The sequence below is a fragment of the Manis javanica genome, chromosome 4 (genome assembly GCF_040802235.1).
Source record: "Manis javanica isolate MJ-LG chromosome 4, MJ_LKY, whole genome shotgun sequence".
Lineage (NCBI taxonomy): Eukaryota > Metazoa > Chordata > Mammalia > Pholidota > Manidae > Manis > Manis javanica.
Genome location: NC_133159.1, coordinates 104,958,063 through 104,983,989, shown reverse-complemented (window position 1 = coordinate 104,983,989; position 25,927 = coordinate 104,958,063). Strand labels below are relative to the sequence as shown.

General features: G+C 44.6%; 1 protein-coding gene across 24 annotated transcripts in view; it reads right to left on the bottom strand.

Annotated features, from left to right (window-relative positions):
- Window positions 1-25,927, bottom strand: part of PDE4DIP (phosphodiesterase 4D interacting protein) — a 268,329-nt gene that overhangs the window by 15,663 nt on the left and 226,739 nt on the right. For 16 of the 24 annotated variants that reach the window (XM_073234503.1, XM_073234504.1, XM_017670407.3 and 13 more), the window contains 8 exons: window positions 25,522-25,757; window positions 24,473-24,524; window positions 23,101-23,324; window positions 22,293-22,436; window positions 20,088-20,273; window positions 16,510-16,761; window positions 15,058-15,189; window positions 14,259-14,378 (listed from right to left, as the gene is read on the bottom strand). In XM_073234503.1, the coding sequence (XP_073090604.1) occupies window positions 14,259-14,378; window positions 15,058-15,189; window positions 16,510-16,761; window positions 20,088-20,273; window positions 22,293-22,436; window positions 23,101-23,324; window positions 24,473-24,524; window positions 25,522-25,757 (1,346 nt within the window). The remainder of the gene's footprint in view (window positions 1-14,258; window positions 14,379-15,057; window positions 15,190-16,509; window positions 16,762-20,087; window positions 20,274-22,292; window positions 22,437-23,100; window positions 23,325-24,472; window positions 24,525-25,521; window positions 25,758-25,927) is intronic. The other 8 variants (XM_073234501.1, XM_073234508.1, XM_073234507.1 and 5 more) reach the window with 1 other exon arrangement.

The following is a 25,927-nucleotide window of genomic DNA, read 5'->3' as shown; positions in this document are numbered from 1 at the left end:
CTTGAATTCAAGGAGAGTAATATCCCCATATTTTGTGGTTCCATATGAATTTTGGAATCATTTACTCTAGTTCCTTGAAAAATGCCATTGGTATTTTAATAGGAACTGCTGAATCTGTAAATTGCTTTGCCATGGTGACCAGTTTGACAATATTGATTCTTCCTATCCATGAGCATGGGATAGATTTCCATTTATTTGTGTCAATTTCTCTCATCAGTGTCTTATAGTTCTCAGAGTATAGGTCTTTCTCCTCTTTGGTTAGGTTTATTCCTAGGTATTTTATTCTTTGTGGTGCACTCATAAACAAAATTGCTTTCCTGATTTCTATTCCTGCTAGTTCTCTGTCAGGATAAAAGAATGCAACAGATTTCTGTATCTTGATTTTGTATCCTACAACTTTGCTGAATCCAGGTATTAGTTCTAATAGTTGTTTGGTGGAGTGTTTAGGGTTTTCTATATATAGTATTGTATCATCTGCAAATAGTGACAGATTTACTTCTTCCTTACCAATCTGGATACCTTTTATCTCTCTTTGTTGTCTGACTGCCATGGCTAGGATATCCATACTATGTTGAATAATAGTAGTAAGAGTGGACTTCCTTGTCTTGTTCCTGATCTTAAAGGAAAAGCTTACAGTTTCTCACCATTGGGTATGATGTCAGCTAAGGGTTTGATGTACATGGCCTGTACTTTTTGAGGTATGTTCCCTCCTCTCTACCCATTTTGTTGAGAGTTTTTATCATGAACAGATGTTGAATTTTGTCAAATGCTTTTTGAGCATGTATTGAGATGATCATGTGATTTTTGTCCTTCTTTTTGTTGATGTGGTGTATGATATTGATTGATTTTCAAATATTGTACCATCCTTGCATCCCTGGAATAAATCCCACTTGGTCCTGATGGATGATCTTTTTGATGTATTTTTGAATTCTGTTTGCTAATATTTTGTTGAGGATTTTTGCATCTATGTTCATCAGGGATATTGGTCTATAATTTTCTTTTTTGATAGTGTCTTTGTCTGGTTTTGGTACTAGAGTGATGCCAGCCTCATATGAGTTGAGTTGGAAACATTCCCTCCTCCTCTCCTATTTTTGGGAATACTTTATAAAGGATGGGTATCAGCTCTTCTGGAAATGTTTAGGATTTTGCAGATTAAAGATGGTGGGGTGAGAGGTGAGACAGAGGCCTCCTCCAAAAACCATATATAATACAAAAATATAATTAATACATCTAATTGTGAAAGAACAACAGGAAAGAAGGCTGTGCCAGACTGCATACATCTGGAGAAAAGAACAGACCTCATGGAACAGGGTAACATACCAAAGACATGATCTGGTGGGACCCAAGCCCTTCCCCCACCCCAGCTCACCAGCAGGAGGAAGAGAAACAGAGAGGGGAGGGAGTGGAGGCCTAGGACTGCTGAACATCCAGCCATGGAGATGTGCTCCGGGAGCATGAATCGACATTGCATGGTGCTCTGGTGATTAGCGGGATTGGAAAGCTAAGACAGGCAGAATACCTGGAGAGACTGAGATTCTAGCCACTGGTAGAAAACAGGGATCCACATCCAGCTGCTCTGGGACAAAAGAAAGGAGGGAAGTCTGATAGACTTCCTAACAGCAAGAGGGCTGCTAAAGGGGTAAGGATTACAGAGCTTACTGCTCAGTAGAAAGGAAAGGTGGACAAAATTGTCCAGTGCACTTTGCTCAGCAGGTTGGAAACCTTCAGGTGCTCTATCACCCTGACTGGTTATGCAGCTCCAAAGCCCCGCACTGTGTTACACAGCCTGCTGCACCTTCCTCCCGGCCAGCCCACACTGGCTCACAAGCCCCTGCCCTGGCATCAGGCCAGCCAGAGGGAAACCCTGCCTATGGCAGCTAGAAACACAATGCATAGAGGCTCACACCTGTGTGCTCGGCTCACTGGTTCAGGAGCCAGGCACAGCATCTGGGAAGCAGGAAACAGCACTTTCCTCCCCCCAGGCACCAGTACCGCTCCCCTGTGACCCCCAACATCACACCAGGGTCTGAGCAGCTCCAGAGACTAGAGACTCTGGGCCCCAAATCCACAGACACCAGAAAAAGAGTTGAGTGAAACTGAACTTATCAATCTTCCTGAAAGAGATTTCAAAATAAAAATCATAAACATACTCATGGAGGTACAGAAAAATATTCAAGAACTCAGGGAAAAATTCAGGACAGTGATTCCATCATTACAGAATACCATATCTGAAATGAAACATACAATGGAGGGATTTAAAAGCAGATTAGATATAGTGGAGGAGACAGTAAATGGAACAGAAATTAGAGAAAAAGAATACAAAGAAGCTGAGGCACAGAGAGAAAAAAGGATTGCTAGGAATGAAAGAATATTGAGAGGACTGTGTGACCAATCCAAACAGAACAATATTCACTTTATAGGGGTACCAGAAGAAAAGAGAGGGAAAAAGGGATAGAAAGTGTCTTTGAGGAGGTAATTGCTGAAAACTTCCCCAATCTGGGGAAGGAGATAGTCTCTCAGGCCATGGAGGTACACAGATCTCCCAACACAAGGGACCCAAGGAAGACAACACCAAGACACATAGTAATTAAAATGGCAAAGATCAAGGAGAAGGACAGACTATTAAAAGCAGCCTGAGAGAGAAAAAAGATTACATACAAAGGAAAACCCATCAGGCTATCATCAGACATTTCAGGAGAAACCTTACAGGCCATAAAGGAGTGGCATGATATATTTAATGCAATGAAGCACAAGGGCCTCAAACCAAGATTACTTTATCTGGCAAGATTATCATTTAAATTTGAAGGGGGAATTAAACAATTTCCAGATAAGCAAAACTGAGAGAATTTACCTCCCACAAACCATCTCTACAGTGAACTTGGAGGGACTGCTATAGATGGAAGTGTTCCTAAGGCTAAATAGCTGTGACCAGAGGAAGTAAAGACACAGTAAAGAAAGTAGAACAATTCATTACTAAGCAAATACAAAATTAAATCAACTACCCCCAAAGTCAGACAAGAGATAGACAAAGAGTACAGAATATGATACCAATTATGCAAAGAATATAGGAGGAAGAAAAAGGAGGAGAATAAAAAAGAACTTATAGATTGTGTTTGTAATAGCATACTAACTGAGTTAAGTCACTCTTAAATAGTAAGGAAGTTAACCTTGAACCTTTGGTAACCACGAATCTAAAGCCTGCAATGGCAATAAGTACACACCTATCAATAATCACCCTAAATGTAAATGGTCTGAATGCACCAATCAAAATATGTAGAGTCACTGAATGGATAAAAAAACAAGACCTGAGAAGGAGGAGCCAAGATGGTGGTATGAGTAGTTCAGTGGAATCTCCTCCCAAAAACATACATATTTTTGAAAATACAACAAATACAACTATCCTTAAAAGAGAGACCAGTGGATTCAGTACAACAGCCAGGCTACATCTACATCTGCGAGAACTCAGAATCACAGGAAAGGGGTAAGATACAAGCTGCGGCTTGGCAGGACCCAAGTGTACCCCCCACCCCAGCTCCCTGGTGGGAAGAAAGGAATCAGGGAGGGGAGGGAGTGAAAGCCCAGGCCTGCTAAATAACCAGCTCTAGTAATCCACACCCAGAGCGCAGACACATAGTGCACAGTGTGCTGGATATTAGAGTAACAGAAAAGCAAAATCTGCAAGTGGATTCCCTGCAACCGGTTCCCCTGGGACAAAAGAAAAGCGAGTGCTTTTTGAAAGCCTTAAAGGGACAGGGACCTCACAGCTGGATGAAATTGTCCTGGCACACTCAGCCTTGCAGCTGGGAATCCCGGGGAACTCCAGGCGACTTAACCCCTGGGTGGCAGCGCAGCTCTGAAGCCCCTCACAGTGATAAGCAGCATGCCAGTCATTCCCCCAGCAGGCACAGACCCCGACACACCGGCCCAGTAGCAGGAGAGTGGCCACATGTGCTGGCGGCGGCAGCGCCAGAGGGGCCTGGGAGTGGGCCGTGCGATCCCGTGGTGATGACGACCGAGCAGCCCAGGAGTGACCATGCCCCCAGCAGCCACCCAGAATCTCCTCCAGGCCCACAGCCACCCAGGCCAGACCCAAAGGCTGCCACCACTGTGCAGCTTCCCAGAGGGGGCGCCACTCTTGCAGGAGAGCACACCTCGCATGCCTGCCACTCCCCACAGGGCTCTGCGCTACCCTGACGGAGACCCCGCCCACAGCAGCTTAGGGCACTAACCCGGCGGCTGCTCCAGGAGTGCGGGTAACCAACACAGGCAGCAGAAAAGGGCAAGGCATTCAGCATACAGGAAAGGATTTTGTTCTCCCAGCTGACACATGTACTACCTGCCTACAGCTACCTCTATCACCATGAAAAGGCAGAATAATTTGGTCCAGTCCAGAATTACCCAGACAACCCCCGAGAGAGGGCCTGGGGAGACAGACTTAACCAATCTCCCTGAAACAGAATTCAAAATAAAGGTCATAACCATGCTGATAGATCTGAAGAGAAATATGCAAGAGTTAAAGGATAAAGTTGGGAGGGAGAATAGAGAAATTAAACAATCTCTGGAAGGACTTAAGAGCAGACTGGATGAGGTGCAAGAGGCTGTTAATGGAATAGAAATCAGAGAACAGGAACACAGAGAAGCTGAGGCAGAGAGAGATAAAAGGATCGCCAGGAATGAAAGAAGAGAACTGTGTGACCAATCCAAATGGAACAATATTCACATTATAGGGGTACCAGAAGAAGAAGAGAGAGAAAAAGGGATAGAAAGTGTATGTGAAGAAATAATTGCTGAAAACTTCCCCAAACTGGGGGAGGAAATAGTCTCTCAGACCATGGAGGCCCACAGAACTCCCAACAAAAGGGACCCAAGGAGGACAACACCAACACATATAATAATTAAAATGTCAAAGATCAAAGACAAGGACAGAGTATTAAAGGCACCCAGAGAGAGAAATAAGATCACCTACAAAGGAAAACCCATCAGACTATCATCAGACTTCTTAACAGAAACCTTACAGGCCAGAAGAGAATGGCATGATATATTTAATGCAATGAAACAAAAGGGACTTGAACCAAGGATACTGTATCCAGGATGATTATCATATAAATATGAAGGAGGGATTACACAATTCCCAGACAAGCAAAAGTTGAGGGAATTTGCCTCCCACAAACCACCTCTACAAGGTATTTTAGAGGGACTGCTCTAGATGGAAGCACTCTGAAGGCTAAATAGATGTCAACAGAGAAAATAAAATCACAGCAAAGAAAGCAGACCAACCAAATACTAACTAAAGGAAAAAAAATAAAATCAACTACTCACAAAAGTAGTCAAAGAAAACACAAAAGAACACAGAATAAAACACCTAACATATAAAGAATGGAGGAGGAGGAATAAGAAGGGACAGAAATAAAGAATCATCAGACTGCGCTTATAATAGCTTAATAAGTGAGTTAAGTAAGGCAGTTAGATAGTAAAGAAGCTAACCTTGAACCTTTGGCAACCACAAATCTAAAGCTGCAATGGCAATAAGTACATATCTTTCAATAATCACCCTAAATGTAAATGGTCTAAATGCATCAATCAAGACACAGAGTAACAGAATGGATAAAAAAGCAAGACCCATCTATATGCTGCTTACAAAAGACTCACCTCAAACCCAAAGATGTACACAGACTAAAAGTCAAGGGATGGAAAAAGATACTTCATGCAACTAATAGGGAGGAAAAAGCAGGTGTAGCAGTACTTATATCAGACAAAATAGACTTTAAAACAAAGAAAGCCAAAAGAGACAAAGAAGGACATTACATAATGCTCAAGGGGTCATTCCCATAAGAGGATATAACTATTATAAATATCTATGCACCCAACACAGGAGCACCTACATATGTGAAACAAATACTATGGAATTGAAGGGGGAAATATAATGCAATGTACTCATTTTAGGAGACTTCAACAATCCACTCACTCCAAAGGAAAGATAAACCAGATAGAAAATAAGTAAGGAGACAGAGGGACTGAACAACACATTAGAACAGATGGACGTAACAGACATCTATAGAACCTCCACCAAAAAGCAGCAGGATGCATATTCTTCTCAAGTGTACATGGAACATTTTCAAGAATAGATCATATACTAGGCCACAAAAAGAGCCTCAGTAAATTCAAAAAGACTGAAATAGTACCAACCAGCTTCTCAGACCAAAAAAGGTATGAAATTAGAAATAAATTATGCAAAGAAAATGAAAAATCCCACAAACACAGGGAGGCTTAACAACATGCTCCTAAATAACCAATGGATCAATGACCAAATAAACACAGAGATAAGCAATATATGGGGACAAATGACAACCATAATTTAACACTGCAAAATCTGTGGGACACACTAAAAGTTGTGCTAAGAGGGAAGTATGTTGCAATACAGGCCTACCTCAGGAAAGTAGAACAATTCCAAATGAACAGTCTAAACTCACAATTAATGAAACCAGAAAAGGAAGAACAAATGAAGCCCAAAATCAGCAGAAGGAGGGACATAATGAAGATTAGAGCAGCAATAAATAAAATCAAGAAGAATAAAACAATAGAAAGAATCAATGAAAGCAGGAGCTGGTTCTTTGAGAAAATAAACAAAATAGATAAACCCCTAGCCAGACTTATCAAGAAAAAAAGATAGTCTACACACATAAACAGAATCAGAAATGAGAAAGAAAAAATACAAAGAATTATGAGAGGATACTATGAAAAATTATATGCTAACAAACTGGAAAACCTATAAGAAATGGATAACTTTCTAGAAAAATACAACCTTCGAACGTTGACCCAGGGAGAAACAGAAAATCTGAACAGACCAATTGACAGCAATGAAATTGAACTGGTAATCAAAAACCTACCCAAGAACAAAACCCTCGGGGCCAGAGGGTTTCACCACTGAATTTTATCAGACATTCAGAGAAGACATAATACCCATTCTCCTTAAAGTTTTTCAAGAAATAGAAGAGAAGGGAATACTTCCAAACTCATTCTATGAAGCCAGCATGACTCTAATACCAAAACCAGGCAAAGCACCACAAAAAAAGAAAACTACAGACCAATATCCCTGATGAACATAGATGCAGAAATACTCAACAAAATATTAGCAAACCGAATTCAAAAATACATCAAAAAGATCATCCATCATGATAAAGTGGGGTTCATCCCAGGGATGCAAGGATGGTACAACATTTGAAAATCCACCAACAACCTCAACTATATCAATAAAATGAAGGACAAAAATGACATGCTCATCTCCATAGATACTGAAAAAGCATTTGACAAAATTCAACACCCATTCATGATAAAAACTCTCAACAAAATGGATATAGAGGGCAAGTACCTCAACATAATAAAGGCCATATATGACAAACCCACAGCCAACATCATACTGAACAGCGAGAAGCTGAAAGCTTTTCCTCTAAGATCGGAAACAAGACAGGGATGCCCACTCTCCCCACTGTTATTCAACATAGTACTGGAGGTCCTAGCCACAGCAATCAGACAACACAAAGAAATAAAAGGCATCCAGATTGGTAAGGAAGAAGTCAAACTGTCACTGTTTGCAGATGACATGATATTGTATATAAAAATCCCTAAAGAATTCACTCCAAAACTACTAGATCTAATATCTGAATTCAGCAAAGTTGCTGGATACAAAATTAACACACAGAAATCTGTTGCATTCCTGTATACTAATGATGAACTAGCAGAAAGAGAAATCAGGAAAACAATTCCATTCACAATTGCATCAAAAATAATAAAATACCTAGGAATAAACCTAAACAAGGAAGTGAAAGACCTATACCCTGAAAACTATAGAACAGTCTTAACAGAAATTAAAGAGGACACTAACAAATGGAAACTCATCCCATGCTCTTGGCTAGGAAGAATTAATATTGTCAAAATGACCATCCTGCCTAAAGCAATCTACAGATTCAATGTAATCCCTATCAAAATACTAACAGCATTCTTCAATGAACTGGAACAAATAGTTTTAAAATTCATATGGAACCACAAAAGACCCCAAATAGCCAAAGCAATCCTGAGAGGGAAGAATAAAGCTGGGAGGATTATGCTCCCCGACTTCAAGCTCTACTACAAAGCCACAGTAATCAAGACAATTTGGTAGTGACACAAGAACAGACCCATAGGCCAATGGAACAGAATAGAGAGCCCGATATTAACTCAAGCATATACGGTCAATTAATATATGATAAAGGAGCCATGGACATATAATGGGGAAATGACAGCCTCTTCAACAGCTGGTGTTGGCAAAACTGGACAGCTACATGGAAGAGAATGAAACTGGATTACTGTCTAACTCCATACACAAAAACAACTCGAAATGGATCAAAGACCTGAACATAAACATGAGTAATTTTTCCTGAACTCATCTACTTGGGCAAGGGAAACAAAAACAAAAATGAACAAATGGGACTACATCAAGCTAAAAAGCTTCTGTACAGCAAAGGACACTATCGGCAGAGCAAAAAGGCATCCTACAATATGGAAGAGTGTGTTTGTAAATGACATATCTGACAAGGGGTTAACATTCAAAATATATAAAGAACTCGCACGCCTCAACACCCAAAAAGGAAGCAACCAGATTAAAAAATGGGTGGAGGATCTGAACATACAGTTCTCCAAAGAAGAAATTCAGACGGCCAACAGGCACATGAAAAGATGCTCCACACTGTTAATTATCAGGGAAATGCAAATTAAAACCACAATGAGATATCACCTCACACCAGTTAGGGTGGCCAGCATTGAAAAGACCAAGAACAATTAATGCTGGTGAGGATGTGGAGAAAGGGGAACCCTCCTGCACTGCTGGTGGGAATGTAAACTAGTTCAACCATTGTGGAAAGCAGTATGGAGGTTCCTCAAAAAACTAAAGGAATACCATTTGACCCAGGAATTCCACTCCTAGGAATTTACCCTAAGAATGCAGGAGCCCAGGTTGAAAAAGACATATGCACCCCTATGTTTATTACAGCACTATTTACAATAGCCAAGAAATGGAAGCAACCTAAGTGTCCATCAGTAGATGAATGGATAAAGAAAAGGTGGTACATACACACAATGGAATACTATTCAGACATAAGAAAGAAACAAATCCTACAATTTGCAACAAAATGGATGGAGTTAGAGGGTATTATGCTCAGTGAAATAAGCCAGGCGGAGAAAGACAATGCCAAATAATTCCTCTTATTTGTGGAGTATAACAATGAAGCAAAACTGAAGGAACAAAACAGCAACAGACTCCTAGACTCCTAGAACAGACTAGTGGTTACCAAAGGGGAGGGGTGGGGAAGGGCAGGTGGGGAGGGATGGAGAAGGGGATTGAGGGGTATTATCATTGGTACACATGGTGTGGGGTGTCATGGGGAAGACAGTGTAGAACAGAGAAGATAAGTAGTGACTCTGTGGCATCTTACTACACTGATGGACAGTGACTGCAATGGGGTATGTGGGGGACTCCATAATATGGGTGAATTTAGTAAGCACATTTTTTTTCATCTGAAACCTTTATAAGAGTATATATCAATAATACCTTAATAGAAAAAATTGTATTCTGGTCCTGGACTTTTGTTTGTTGGGAGTTTTTTGGTTATCATTTCAATTTGGTTACTTGTAATTGATGTGTTCAGATTTTGTTTCTTCCTGGGTCAGTCTTGGAAGATAGAATATTTCTAGGAATTTGTCCACTTCGTCTAGGTTGTCCAATTTACTGGCATATAATTTTTCATAGAATTCTCTAATAATTTTTGTATTTCTGTAGTGTCAGTTTTAACTTCTTTGTTGTTTCTGCTGTTTTTGTCTTTTTTTTCTTATTATGCCTGACTAAATGTTTGTCTATTTTATTTATTTTCTCGAAGAGCCAGCTGTTGGTTTCATTGATTTTTTTCTATTGTTTTATTATTCTGTTTTATTTTTGCTCTGATCTTTATTATATCCTTCATTCTACTAACTTTGGGTTTCTTCTGCTCTTCTTTTTCTAATTTCTTTAGTTATGAGTTTAGACTGGGATTGTTTTCAGTCCTTGAGGTAGGCCTGTATTGCTATGTACTTCCCTCTCAGAACTGCTTTAGTGACATCCCACATTTTGAACCATTGTGGTTCTGTTTCAATTTGTCAACATGTATTGTTTGATTTTCTCTTTGATTTTTTTCATTGATCCATTCATTATTTAGAAGTATGTTGTTTAGTCTCCATGTATTTGGGATCTTGTTTTCTTCATGTAATTGATTTCTGTTTTCATACCATTGTGACCTGAAAAGATACTTGGTACAATTTCAATTTTCTTGAATTTATTGAGGCTCTTTTTCTGTCATAATATGTGATCTCTTCTGGAAAACATTCATCTGTACTTGAGAAAAAATGTGTATCCTGCTGCTTTTGGGTGGCACATTCTGTATGTGTCTGTTAAGTCCACCTGGTCTAACATGTTCAACACCTCTGTTGCCTTATTTATTTTCTGTCTGGATGATCTGTCCATTGATGTAAAGGGGGGTGTTAAAATCTCCTAGTATGATTGTGCTGCTGTCTATTTCCCCCTGTAGGTCTGTTAGTATCTGTTTTACTATGTTTAGGTGCTCCAATGTTAGGTGCCTAGATATTTACAATTGTTATATCCTCTTGTTGGACTGATCCTTTTATCATTGTGTAATGTCCTTTGTCTCATTACTTTCTTTGAAATCTACTTTGCCTTATATAAGTACTGCTACTCCTGCTCTTTTCTCACTTTTATTTGCATGAAATATCTTTTTCCCTCCCTTCACCTTTAGTGTATGTATGTCTTTAGGTCTGAAATGAATCTCTTGTAGGAAGCATATAGAGGGGCCTTGTTTCTTTATCCATTCTGCCACTCTATGTCTTCTGATTGGTGCATTCAGTCCATTTACATTTAAAGTAATTAGTGATAGGTATGTACTTATTGCTACTTTATTGATTGTTTTCTGGTTGTGTTTGTAGTTCTTGACTTATACTCTTCTTTTGTGATTTGATGGTTTCCTTTAGTGTTATGCTTAGATTCCTTTTTAAAATTTTTTTGTGTATATATTATAGACTTTGATTTGTGGTTAACATAATGTTCATAGGTTGTTTCCTAAATACATAACAGTCTATATTAAGCTGATAGTCACTCTATTTAGAGCATAATCGAAAAGTACTACTCTTTTATTCTTCTTCCTCCACTACACTTTATGTATAATATGTCATGATCTATGTCTTTGTTTATCCCTTGACTGATTTTGTCTATAGTTGATTTTATTATTTCTTTCTCTTCTACTTCGGAGTTGCTTAGTAACTAACTGGTCTGCTACCTTTATTGTAGGTTTGTTTTCACTGATGAAAGATATTTAGGCTTAAGATTTCCATTCACAGAAGTCTCTTTAACATATCCTGTAAGGCTGTTTTAGTGGTGGTGAATTCTTTCTAACTTTATCTTGGAAACATAATCTATCCTTCAATTCTGAAGGATAACCTTGGTAGGTAGGGGATTCTTGGTTGTAGGTCCTTCTGTTTCAATACATTAAATATTTCATGCCACTTCCTCTGGCCTGTAAAGTTTCTGCTGAAAAATCTGCTGATAGCCTTTTGGAATGTCCCTTATAGGTAATTCTCTGCTTCTCTCTTACTGCTTTTAAGATTCTCTCTTTATCTTTAATTAATTTGCCATTTGAAATACTATATGTCTTGATGTTGTCTTCCTGGGGTTCCTTTTGTTAGGGGATCTTGGCACTTCCAGGACCAAGGTATCTATTTCCTTCCCCATACTGGGGAAATTTTCAGCTAGTATTTCTTCAAAGAGACTTTCTACTCCTTTGTCTCTCTCTTCTCCTTCTGGGACTACTATTATGTGAATATTGTTTCATGTGGAGTTGTCACATAGCTCTTTTACCATCTTCTCATTTTTAGTAATTCTTTTTCTCTCTGTTCCTCAGCTTGGGAGTTTTTCTGTTCTCTATTTTCCACCTCATTGATTCTTTCTCTACTTCCATAAGTCTACTATTCATTCCCTCCATTGTATTTTTCATTTCAATTATTGTATTCTTCAGCTCTAAGTGGTTCTTTTTCAAATTTTCTCTATGTTGGAAGTTCTCACTGAGATCAACAATTATTTTCCTCAGGTCAGTAAGCATTTTTATGACCATTACTTTGAAATCTTTATCAAGAAGATTGTTAATCTCCACTTCATTTAGCCCTTTTTCTGTGTCTTATCTTGTTCTTTTGTTTCAAACATATTCCTCTGCCTCCTCATTGTGACTGGGTTTCTGTGTTTCTTCCTCTGTGTTAGATCTGCTGTGCCTCCTGGTCTAGAAAGTAATGGCTTTATGAAGTAGGCATCCTATGGTGCCCAGGAGCTCAAGGCTCTGCTCACCAGTGCCTGGTTCTCTTTGCAGTAGAGCCAAGGTTGCTGTTGGTGGGCTGTGGGCAGGACTGCCTTTCTGCCTGTCTACTAGTAGTGGCTGATCTCTGTCCACAGAGGCTGACAGCTCACCTATGCAGGCCCTTTGTGCACTGGGCACTTCTGCTGGGATTCATTGTGGGTGAAGCTACCCTCTGCCTTCTGGTTAACAAAGACAGACACTGCTGGGCCAAGTGGGCCAGGGAGGGTTGTGCACTGGTGAGTGCTGCAGTGGGGCTGAGCCACCATATTGAGTGAGATGGAGCATTTGGAGCTGACTTTCATGAGCGCCCAACCATATGGGCTGAAGGAGAGCCAGGAAAGCTGGAAAGTGCCCTTCTTCAGCCTGCCAGGCAGCAAAGTCTGGCTGAACTGTGTGGTCCAGGTAGAGAGGGTGCACAGGGAAGTGCACCACAGTGCTGAGCTGCCAGCAAGGGGGGTGGAGCATTTGGAGCTGGCTCCTGTGAGCGCTGTGAGTGAGCAGTTCGGCTGAGGGAGGGCTGAGGGAGCCTCGTCCACCTGCCCTTTCTTCTTCTGAGAGAGCTCCCTCCAAGCCCCACCCTCTGGCACACTTCCCAATTCTGGTAAATCTTCCAAACTTCCACCTCAGTGTTGGGTCTTGGCAGAATGGTAGAGTATGCTTGTCCTCCACAAGTGACAGAAGTCTTGGTCCCCCAGAGGTGTCCAGCTCATTAATCACCAAAGCCCAGTGCAATGTGGACTCATGTTCCCAGAGCAGATCTCCAGGGCCAGGTGTACAAGATTCCTGACCACTTATTCCCCACGCCCTGCCCCCACTCCATTCTTACCCTTCCTGCTTATGGGTTGGGAGGGAGCAAGGGCTTGGGTCATGATCGATCACGGCTTTGTCACTGTACCCTCTCAATGTGGTCTTTTCTTCTTCACCAATGTAGATGATCTTTTCTGCAGGCTTCAGGTCATTTGTGGGACTAGTCATATTGCTGTAGTTACTTCCTTAGTGTGTAGTACGTGGCAAGAAGTTTCCACCTTGCCTTCCCATTCCATCTTTCCCTTTACTTGAGAAATATCTCTTGATGTCTTTTTCCTTTTTCAAAAGCATTCTTTCATTCTGGGCTTAACCTTTTCAGACATTACCTTAGTCTTTTACAGTTACTCAATAAATATTTATAAATAATGTTGTTGATAATATATTGATTTGATCAGGTAAAGTACACAAAAACCTGCTGTACCCCAGGACACACAAGAAATGAAGGCCACCCATGAATGCCCACCAAACAGAGCTGGGAGAGCTCTGGAGGACACTGTGCTGGTGCCTGCAGACACAGAGCCCTGCAGGCTGCTGACCAGAGAGAAGCCCTGAGTGTATGGTTCAGGGATGCGGTGAGGCAATATGGGGATGGCAGGTCAGTACCAGCAAGTATATCAGAAGTGGCAGTGAAGTCTGGAGACACTGAGGGTGTAGAAGCACCCTGTTCCATCCATTCCTGAGTGCTAAATCAACTGTGAGTTGGAAGGAGGTAGAACAGATGACACCTGACTGCTCTCCAGTTTGATGGCTAATGGGTGTGGATATCTGCAGGAGGGTTTGTGTGGAAGTGGTAGGTTTCTTAGAGCTAATTGCCCCTGAAGCCTAGGATTGTCTGAGGTCCATGGCTGACTCCTCTCAGGAAGTACCTCTTTCTATACTGAGAACAGCTATGGGACTTTAGGGTTGGTGGATCTGGGCAGCTCTGTTGGCTCCACCTTTTTTCTCCTTGCTCCTCCAGTTGGTGTTTGGTGTGGCCAGGGAGGAAGGGAACCCAGGAATGACCACAGTTTGTGGGTTTTGACTACTTACCTCTGGAAATGTGACTCAGCTGAGCTTGAAGGCTCCGGTTTTCTTCCCTAAGGACTCTGTTCTCATTGTGGAGCTGAGGTGTGGACTCCAGGCCTGGACTGTAGAAGTGAGAGGTGGTTCCTGTTCCGGAAAGTGCAGCAGACAAGTGACACATTTGGGTAAGAGATGTGTTCAGACATCACCCATTGTCAATCTCCAAAGATGCTGTCCCACCCAGAGGAACCCCAGGGACTTGAGGGACCAGATGCACCAAATGCCTGTTTTTTGTGCCTCCTTTCAGCAGGGTCTGTGCTCATAGTATCATGTGCCCTGGCTGCAGTTGTTCAGGAGCCTCTTTCCCCTAAATGGCTGCTACTGCTGTGGGCAGGACAAGGTTGTGTGTATGAGATGGCCTCTAAGTGACAGCCGCCTGGGAGGAGAGCGTGGGGAGAAAGCTCACCTAGGTAAGTGGCTGAGGAAGGGGCTCTGCAAACCTGGCTCTCCCACTTGCTAATCATGTGATGAGGGCACAGAGAAGTCAGCAGGCAGTATGTGAGCAGACTAAGGAGGGATGAGAAATCAGATGACTCTGGGGACCAGACCTTGTTAGCTGTGCCATGAGCACAGTTCTTCTCTGAGCTCAGATACATCTATGAAGTGAGGATAGAAGTACTTGCCGCACCCTCACTCCCACCTCACTGGACGTTTCCAAGGAACCAGCAGACTAAAGCATACCACGGTGCTTTGAGAACTGCTTAAGGGCCCTCCCTTCAGAAGTTCCCCAACTGTGAGCAGAAGTAGGAAGCTGGGCCTATCCTACCGGCTCTGCGGGCAGTGGAGCTGAGCCGGTGTTCCAGCTGCTCCCGCAGGCGGTCATTGATGCAGATGGACTCCTCCAGGCGCTGGCGCAGGTTCCGGATTTCACCAAGATGCTCTTCTAACAGGTCAGCCCCTGCAGCCATCCCGCCAGGACAGGAGAGAGGTGGGGGACAGAATCCTGGTCACTAGCAGGGCCCACGTGCAGGGGCCTCTCGGCAAGATCCCAAGACATCACCATCCTTCTGCCAACTGCAGTCTCTCACATGGGCACCAAGAACATGGCAAATCTTGTTTAACAAGCAAACTGGGTGCAAACACAGAGCGGGGATAAGATGAAAGGATGGCCTGATGCTAAGCAAGCCCTGTGGGCCTCCTCCCATATGAGGGTAAGTGCAAGGGAGTTCTAAGTGCAAGTGTTCAGTTACCAGTGTAACTGGTGTTACAGAGTTCCACATGGTTTAGAAAACTAACTGACAGCCGTGGACTGTAGCCTGGCATCTGGGAAGGGGTGGCCACCTCCTGAGTGTGACTTTGAGAGGTACCAGGAAAGCCTCGTGCGCTAACACCTTTCCTCTTACAGATACTTGACTGGGCATTCTTAGGGAGAGACAAAGTTCCTCCTCCACCCTGAGAGAGAAGACTTACGGCAAAGTACAGGAACATAAACTCCTCCCGTGTGGCTAGTGACTCTCCTGACTGCTTTCCTCAAGTTTCTTTTACTAGGGAAGGAAGGCAGGAGAGTCTGCCCTGACACGGTGAACCGAAGGCTAACTAGAGGATGAAAAGGCAGCCACAAGGCAAGAACAGCAGTGAAGACAAGAGCAGTGGGAGGCCGCTGATGGGTGACCATGGTACCTGCACATTGTAGGGTGCTGGCTTTCTCTGGGAGGGCCAACCATCCATGGTCAGAACTGAGCTCATTCCCACACTCACCAGCATGCCAGTGCCTCTCCACCTGGCACCATGCCTCTTGGCCCTGAATGGAGAGCTGGGCATGAGGGGAAAAGCTGAGTTGTTTGTACACAGGATAATTGTAGGGGGTGGGGAGCTGTGGAGAAATAGCCACCCTTTCTCCAACAACTCCTGACTGATGGGAGAGTGTCCTGTGAAAATGTGTGCCTAGCCTTCTGGAGGGGTCTACGAGTGGGCTGTGAGCAGGTCAGGCTGTAGGGAGAGAGAGAGAAGGACATGGAGGTGAGGGCACAGAGGTGGGTCCCTGACTCTCCTATGTTCCTGCACAGCACCTGGTCCCTGGTCAGGGAGGCTGATGAGATGCGCTTGGAAAGGGCTGAGCACTGACATGGCCCTTTCATTTCATCCCCATTCTGTGAGCCAGGGACCAGAGGAAGAATGAGAAAAGCCCTGGCCAGACAAGCCCTGGCCAGACAGGAGAGAGATGGACTCTAAGGGAGGTTTCATTTCACAGACTGACCTGCTCAGCACAGGGCTTTACCTGTGGCTTTGGAATTCAGCTGGTACACAGAAGAGCCTGGGGTTAGGTCCCCAGATACTCTCCCTTTCTGAGGCCTCCTCATGTCCCACTTGTCACTGCTGCCCAGGGACCCAGGCTCCAGGATTCTTCCCAGTTCCATGGGGCCCTTTGGAGGACAGTGGGGCTGGGGAGGGTGGAGGTAGTGAGAAGAGCTGGCTTCTGAATGGTTGGTCAGCAGTGCAGCTGGGGAAGCAGGATGGACAGTGCTGACACCTGGGCAGGAAGAAATGTGAGTGAGACACAGATATCAGAAGGGAAGGGTCAGCAAGGAAGTGTGTGACTGCTAAGAACAGACACTACAGGGGACAAGTGGGTTCCAGCCCTCTGCAGATGACCGGTCAGATGAAGGCTCCTAACCTAAACGCTATAATGTTCACCCCATACATTTGCTAGCATGAAAACAAGAAGCAGACGATGGATAAAGTATCTGAGAATCACATGTTATATAAAAGAAGAGTCCAGCGACCCTGCTCCTGGTTCCTACTATGATCCCTCATGACAGAGTCCAAGGAAGATCCAGAAGTAGACTCACCCCCAGAGTCAGTGTCAAGAGTATATAATGGGGTACAGCACTGGGCCCTCCTGTGAACAGGAATACTTGTTTGCCCTGAGGACTTGCCTTCCCCAGAAACTAACTAGCCAGTCTTTCCTCTTCTCCTTTGGGGTCTTCAGAGGAAACAGGAGACATGAAATCCAGCTAGCCATGGCATCCCCAACTCCTCTAGACTGAAAAACTCGCTGAGGCTGAGGGAAGTTCTGTGTAAGCCAGGTAGTGATTTGGACCTCCCCCAACATGATTCAAGTAACCACAAAATGTCACCACCCTGTCTAAAGAGTCATTGGACACTCTTCCATGGAGGAAGTAAGACCTTTCATTTCATAGGCTGGTGCTTTCACAGACCTTAGGCTTGCCACTGAGCCCCATCACCTCTGCTTCTCATCTGAGAAGAAGCCCAGGTTGGGGGAGAGACAGAAAGAGGGGAGCTATATTTAGGATATTCACATTCAGAGTGGTGCCTTCCTTCAGGCGTTATTAACATGGGCAGTGGGGTGAACAGGGAGCCCCACCTCAGCAAACAGGACTGGGGTCCTCATTTCCTCCAGCCCAGCCAAACTGCTTTGAGGGGTCAAAGCAATGACCCCAGTCCATTTGCAAGGGTTCCCAAATTTGGCTATTGGAACCACCTGGGACAATGATGCCTGGACATGCCTTAATTAGTTTGGGGTATAACTTGAGCACTGGATGTCTTAAAATCATCCCAGGTGATTCTAATAGGCAGCAACGTTTGAAAAGTATTGTATGGGTCTCTCCTTCCCCAGTTTGCAAAATACTAGATATTCATTAGGATTGCTAGGAGTTAAAGAGGACGATGAAAAATGTCAGCACGGAAATTTTAGTTTGGATTCAATAAAGATGATGTGATTTCCTACTTTCTTCACACCCTCTTCAACTCACCCCAGCACAGGACAAAGGGGGAAATCAGTGGTTGTTGACAGTCAACTTGCTTTTAACCAAGGTCATAGGAGGTTCCAAGTCTATCAGTAACAGTGATCAGTGTCCTCATGTTCTGGTCTCCCTTGGCCACACGGCAGAGCACATGCCCTAAACCAGGCAAAGATGCCAGACGGACTCCTGCACAAGCAGATTTCAGCCTCACAGTGACCTGGGAAGCCACCATGCACCACTGTCCATGTGGAAGCTGAGTGCGAAACAAATAAGGATCACTGGCTGGTAAGCTCTGGTCCCTCAGAGAGGACCACACTTCAGGAGGGAAGAAAAAGCACCGCACTCTTCCCACTAAGGCTGGGAAATCCAAATTCTGGCCAATGGCACAGACTAGATATGAGTTCCACCCACATCAACAGACCCCTTTTCAAGCACAGTGCTCTCCTTCCATGTTCCCCTTTGGACAAATGTGGAAGGGGAAGGAAAGGAAAAGTAAGCTAAAAGTGAGAACACCCTTGCCATTTAGGTATAGGACACATTTATTATCATCAACTTTTGGTTCCAGAGCTTCTGAAGCAACCAGTTCTAGGCCAGATACACCAGCACCTTCCACTGAGCTGTAGGGAGAAATAAAAAGATGGTTGCAAGGGGCCTATAGAATTTGTGCAGCTTAGCTCAGCTCCATGCTCTGAACAGAATGGTAACAAAACCATCCTAGGCAGAAGGTATAATGGAAACATGGAACTGGGAGCAGAAAACCAGGATTCAAGCCCATCTCTCCCCCTTACTAGCAACCTTGAGCAAGTAGCTTGACTTCCCCAAGCCTCAGTGCCCTGCTCTGGCTCTACCTACCATGAAAGTTATGTGAGGTGCAGATAAGACCAGGTTCATGTTCCTGAGCAAGCCTAGATTGTTGTACCCGGGTAAAGCTGATACGCAGAAGGTAGCCTCTAACATTTCACTGCCTGCAGAAAGATGTACAAACTCTCCTAAAAATGGTCTTAGTCTGGTTGGTTCTGGACATCAAACTGGTGGTGAGTAGACATTGTATTAATTTTCAGGGTTGACAAAAGAAATGAGCTGGTGTAAATGACATTTGGGGTTTCAGGTGTATGACATTTGGGGTTTCAGGTGTACAACTTCTGGGGTGTGGTTTCAGGTCACTGGATTAATGCAGTAATGTGTTTAATCATCTTTGCATGGTGACCCTTACCCTAATCTCTGGCTCACCTGAGCTTCTTTACAGACACAGAATGTGGTTTTTAGGTAATTTCAAATTGCTTTCCAGGTTTTCTTAAATACTATTAGAGAGCAAATTCATCATGTGAAGTTTTTATTTTTTCTTCTGAACTATAAGTGATCACACACAATTTAATATGATGAGGAATCCAGCCCCTACCTACACCAACCCCTTTTCTAAAAAATACTGTACATGGTCTATGAATTCTGTGACTACATAAGATCAATTATCTCTGGGAGTGAGAGGAAAGACATCATAATCAAACATCACAGCCTGTGCTTCTCTGGTTCTAGCAGCCCACACGTCACCTGTCTTGGGGTAGAAATAAACCTTGTACAATAGGAAGAAGGGCTCTGTCATCACTTCTGAATTCCTCTACCACCACCCTTTTTGCCTCCAACCTGCTGATGTCTGGATCTGAACTCTATTAAGAGCATGTCACAGCAAGAGGCTCTAATAGCCCTGTGAGGACCCCATTGAACCTTTTTCATGGTCACTTCATCTTGCAGAGGCAAGGCACAGAGCTCTCTTCCATGTCCTGCCAATCAACCTGCCCCCAGTGGCAGGGCTTCAGCATGCCTGGTGGTACCGCACACCATCAGCAGTGGGAGAGGACCAGGCCTAGGACCTGATGCACATATGTTCCTGTTAACTGATAAGACACACACACCGGAAAGATAACAGCAAGTACATTTCCAAAAAAAGCAAGCAGAGCTATCCCTCAGTCATCCACTGGTAACATGTACCCCTATGTTGTTCTTCTAAAACTCCGCCATCAAGCCAAAGCCATGCAGAGCCCCACAGGGTGGGGCTGCCACTCTCAAGCACACAAAAGCAGCAGGTGGTGCTCACTTTCTCCCAACTGCTTCTGCAGCATCTGCAGCTCCTGCTGAGCCTCCGCCAGGGAGACCATGGGTGTCTCACAGCAGCCAAGGCGGGGAGGACCAGTGGAGCTGAAAGGCAGGAAGCTGGGTGGAGCTGAGGGTAGTGGTGCCTGGGGGAGGCTAACCAGCGTGGGTATGGAGGGAAAATGAAGGCCTAGAAATAGAAAGTTAGGGAGAAAGGAGACACATCATTATAGGAAGTGAGAGAAAGGAATGGGTAGAAAATTGAGCAGATGAAACTACTCCCTGACCAGGTATCTCCTTGGGGAGTGGCTATCATTCAATGTGGCTCCGTCTGAGATGGCTAAGGGTGATCAGTGCCAAGCCCAAGGCCAAGGGTGGGCACTGCTACCCTAGAGGCTGGCCTGACTGACCCTCCTCCTTCTTCATGCCAGGGCTCTCCTGCATGCATATTCTATACTCATCTTGAAAACAATTAGCTAGAGAAGGCAAGGTGGCATAACGGTAACTCTGGAAGCTGGCAGAGCCCCATCTGAGCCATTCCAGCATGAACAGATCAGGATGGCTGTGCCTGAATGCTGCCAAGGGCCCCTGGTATATGCCAGTATGTGCCAGTCCTTGCCCCTGTGACAAGACTCTCCCTACATCTAGAACTCCTCTTCTGAAAGCACCAGGGCTCATGCTGAGGAGGGCAGGAGTGGGCCAGGGCTGGGGCAAATGTGCATGACTAATATATGCAATCCAAGGCTCTGATGGAAACAAACATCAGAATCCCAAACCAATTTGTTCATTCACCAAATGAAAAAGAGAGGTTTAGTAAATTGACTTAGACACAATAGCTTAAAATCTGGGCATTTGAATCAATTGGCAAAAATTCTTAATACATGCAGATTATTCAGGCCCTAATGCAGACCTGAATCATAAACTCTGGGAGTAAGGCTTGGAAATGTACATTTTAAAAAATCTTCACAGATGACCATGTGCAGCCCATCTATAGTAGGTCTTTAGGAACTCTGGGATGTTCTGATGTTTGAATCTCTGTCCTCTTTCCTAAAAAGAGTTACACGGCAGGTAGTCCATGGAGATAGCAGAAACCAAAACTGACCCGTGGAAAATATCTCACGTGAAAGAAAATGATTACATTCCCAAACACACCCCTTGCTGCAGGATGCTAACATGGTACCAGAACAGAACTGCAAAGAGCGAAATTGTCAAATGACATAGTCCAGGCATCCTTTGAGGAGCACTGTCACTTTAAAATCCTTGGCCTTCTGCTCTGTTTGACCCCAAAGTATTTATGCAGATGTCTACAGTGCTCTGTAAGCAGCCCTCCCTCCCCACGGCTTTCTGGCCCAGCAGCTGCCCACTCTGGCCCAGAAGGTGTAAGGCAAGGCTCCGGAGGAGTCACATCCTCTTCCTTCAGATTTGGGGTGACCATTCTCAGGAGAGATGGGGGCAGCAGAAGGAAAGCACTGTGCTTTCTGGGAGCATGTCTGCAGGAGTCTGGTCTCCCCACACCCCACACTGGAGGCAGGCAGCCGCTGTGGTGGAGGCTAGAATGCAAGGACAAGGTTTGCCCTCCCACTGCCATCACTGGTGTGGAGCATCGATTGAACAGCACACCCTGGTAACTAGGCTGAGGCAGGGAAATGAACTGTATGCCTCTGGGTGGCCCCAGGATTCACACCAGGTGTGTATCAAGGCCTGCCAACCCATTAATAAACCCATGAATGAGAATATAATATGGATAGACTCCTACTGAGGATACTGAAGCATCGTCAGCCAGGAAGTGCACAGCCGCACACACTGCGGAGGCCCACTGTGCAGGAAAGAAGGTAATGTGTGTTTGGGAGCAGTAAATGTTAGTTTCTTTCTATTCTCTGGCTGCTATGATCCTGGGAGAGACACTCTTGCCTGTTTGCTCCCCAGAGCAGAATGAGAGAAAGAAATGAAAATGTTTACTTTAAAATGATTAGCCTACTACTGGTCAATATAGGTATGCACATAAAAGTCTATTGTAGATTTCTCGTTTTTCTAAAACAGTTAAAACAAAGAAAAGTTGACACAATTAGCAAATTAGGACCGTCTCTTGACTTTGTCTTGGACTGGATGCATGTAAGCCCCTAACAGTATAAACATACATTCCCAAAGAACAGTCAAACAAACAGCTGAGGGAAGGAGATGAAGCCCCTGCCCACTGGCTGCTGCGTACCTGGAAGGGCCTGGCTGGCCTCTTGGGGGGGGTTCTGGGGAGATGGCAAGCTGATGAGGTTGCTGCTGGGTTCGGCCTTAACCCCCTGAGCTGCTGATGGTTTAGAAGACAGTACAGCAGAAGGACTGGAATGGTGGATGCAATCTACAAAACCCATGAATGAAAGAAAATGTTTGGTGTTCTGCGAAGAACTGGCCCCTGGCCGTATATTTAACCCGGGGTACCAGGGCGGAGACTTGCTTTCAGGGAAAGTGCCAAGCACAAGCATGTGAGTATTCACTTCCTTGCTTGCGGAGAGCTCCTTCAGTGAGGAAAGCCACCTTACAGGGGACAGTGGGGCTCAGAGCCCTGAACCCATGAAAACAGCACCTCTAAAAACACCAGGCAAAACCAGCAGCATCTGGCTGGATACAACAGCCATGGATGCCAGGGGACCCTGTTCCGGAGGTGCAACTGGCCACGACCACTGCAGGTGGGATAAGCTGTCCCATTTCAAAGGAGGAGGTCAGTCAGTCAGGCAGATTCTATGCTTATGAATAGTGGGGAAAGAAGTCTGCTGTGATTGCCCTCTCCCTCCTACAGCTCACATTGGGTCCAACAGGTTTCACCTGCTGGAGGAGACCTGGTGACAGGGGTAACTTCTAGAGTCAGAGGCAGAACAAAGGTCCTGACCCACTGGGGCTTGTGCTTGACCCTTAGCCCCAGAGCCAAGTTCAGCCTGATACACACAAGGTGGATCTTAGGCCTGGTTGTGGAAGTCTCCTCTCAGCTGAGATAGAGGTGGTACCACCCAGAAAGTGGAGGCTACCTGAGTGGCCCAGTGAAGCTTTCTTCTCCTCATAGTGTGTGTATTCGCTGGCTACGTCCATGTCAGAGCAGGCTTCTAGCTCGTCAGACAGGAAGGAGGAGCTGCTGGGGGAGCGATGGCAGTCAGACAAGGCATGGCTGCTGCAGGGTGTGAGGGACCGGGCATCCAGCTTGGCCTGCAGGAGTTCGATCACTTTCTCCTTCTCCTGCAGCTCCCTGCTGAGCCTAGAAGCATGAAGGAGGACAACAGGTGAAACCAAGCTCGCTGGACCAGCTAGCCCTGACTCAGGCAATGGGAAAAGCCATGTAAGTCAAGGGGACCATTCCTGTAAAGAATAATTGAAATAAACTATCTCTGATTAGGTGTGGAGAGTAGGTGAGATGCAGAGGAAGGAGGAGTGATAGCTACTCAGTGCCCTGGCCACATGATATGCAGAGGCACAGTGGAAACTCAGCTAGCCCTCTAAGGCACTGCTGCTTGAAGTACAGCTGTAGTTAGAGCACTGCTGGTCACCAGCAAGATAGGTATGGAAATTGAGGGTAAACACTGAGAAACATAGAACAGTTTAGCATGACCACAACATCCAAGAGCATGGTAAGTGGAATCCTCTGGTTGACTGAGGCAGAGAACATATATGTGTCTGTGATGGGTTAGAAATGAAAACAAAAACAAAACGCTCTGTCCTTCACCAGTTATTCTGAGAAGCACAATGTGGTCTACAGCACACTCGTGAAACAAAGGGGCTCAAATTTGTGACTACAGTGGACTCTGAGACCAGATTTTATCACATATTTTAAGATTATATGCAGTGACTCATTAAAATCTGGCTTTTAAGGTGCTGTAGCTTCCCAGGTACCTGCAACATCTAGGCCTTTTTCACTAGGAATAGTGCTGGTAATTGCTTACTAGAAGTAACTCACTAGTAATTATTCATGAAGAGCAATTGCTATTATTTGTAATATGCTCCTTTTTTCACCCAAGGTAATTGGCTGGCTATTAAACTAGCTTCCAACTCAACTCAGGGTAAGCCAACTTGGCAGAGAGTACACCCTGGTCTTTAAATATACACGGGGAAGGCAGAGGAGAACCTTGGAGGTTGCCAAGGATCCCTGAATCCTGCTTGGTTTACTTTTAGGTCAGACTGACTCTAGGTTACTGATCCTGGAGAATAAGTATGTGAATAGAAATTAGTAGAATTATATTAAAAGAGAGTAAAGAATTAGGCTAAAAGCACAGTAAGGTGTTCCGTGAATAAATGAATTCATTACAATCAGCATTTTCCTTTTTTCCTCCTTGATCTGTGTAATCCTGGCAACCCTTGACCCCTTGGGCCTGGTTCCTGATTCCTTTCTCAGATTCTATTTTGCATTACCTGAGGGCCAGCGGCTCAGGTCCAGCTTGATTTGTCTCACTTTTATGATCCTCTGCAGACCAAATTCAGAGAGAAACGATAAGAAATTAAACAGGTCCCACTTCACCCATTATAAAAGCCTATTTGGGTACAGAATAGTGACTACTCTAAGTGTGTCCAGGACAGGTGGGATAATTATTCTGGGAGGCCTCAGATTGTTGTCTTTAGAAAGGAGACCTGCAGGCTCTCTGGAGCTCACTGGGCAGACCCTCCCTGACCTGGCGATCACCAGCATGATTTCCTCTGCCTTAAATCAATGCAAAAGAGTTCAAATGGCACTTGCCCAGCTTCCTTCTGGGACAGCCCAGCCTCTGAGCCTTTCACAGACTGACTCTCTGATGCACCTCTTGGCATCCCATCACAGCTTTTGTGCAGAACCTGTTCTTGTTCTGAGGAGATGACAAATAGTGCTGCCCTACTTCTGCCTCTGCCACCAAGACTGATCCTGTTGTCCCCCCTCGGGCATGCTCAGGAGATTCTCTAAGTAAAGGGATCCAATAATAACCAACAACCCTAGTACTTGTACTATGACATTCAGTGCCTGAACTATGTCCAAAGAGGCCTGGGGCTTTATCCATATTTGAATTACACTCATATAATAAATGAAGAAACAGAGGTCCCCAAAGGACAAGCCATCTTCCCAAAGCAAGTTAATGGCAACATCCAAGCTAGAGCTTGGGTCCTGCAATTCTCAACTCAGGATTCTTTCCACTATAGTGAGGTTCTGCTATCTTTTCTCCCTGTCTCCCCCTCAGTGCTGGGTGGCTGCAGCCTGCTTTCCTGAAGGCTGCACTCCTTGTGTGCTGACGTTCCTACAGTTGTAACTGTGGCCTCTCCAACCCATGTGCCCCTCCTCAGTGCTCGCACTGGGCAGGCTGATCCCGGACGGCCCCCCAGGAAATGAAGTGGAAACAGGTCCTGGGTTAAAAGGCTGCGGTGGAGGCAGCCAGCTACGTGGACCTGGGGCTGGGGGAGTGACAGAGTATCCCAGAGCCCTGGGGCCAACTTACTGGCGCTGAGTTTGCTGGCGAGCCTCTCTATCAGCTGGCTTCCCTGGGCAAGCTGCTCCCGGAAGCTCTGCCCCAGGTAGTAGTCAATGTCATTGCTCCTTAGGAGATCCTCAAAAGACTTTACTGTATCTTTTGCATGCTGTGTGAGAAGATAACAGATACCTCTCCCTTCTCGTATTTTCTGGCGTAGGTAGGATAGTTCTCGGGCCTGATCTTGAATCAGGGAATCATATTTCCTAATGCAGGAAAGAAAAGCAAAGAGTAAGAATGAAAAACAGTATTAAGTTATGGGTCCTCTGTAGAAATTTCTGTGAGAACATCCGTACAAACGCCCCTAAGCTGAATTCTGGCACATACACCAAAGGAGGTATTTCTGCTTTGAGAGATTATTCCATCAAACGGTTTA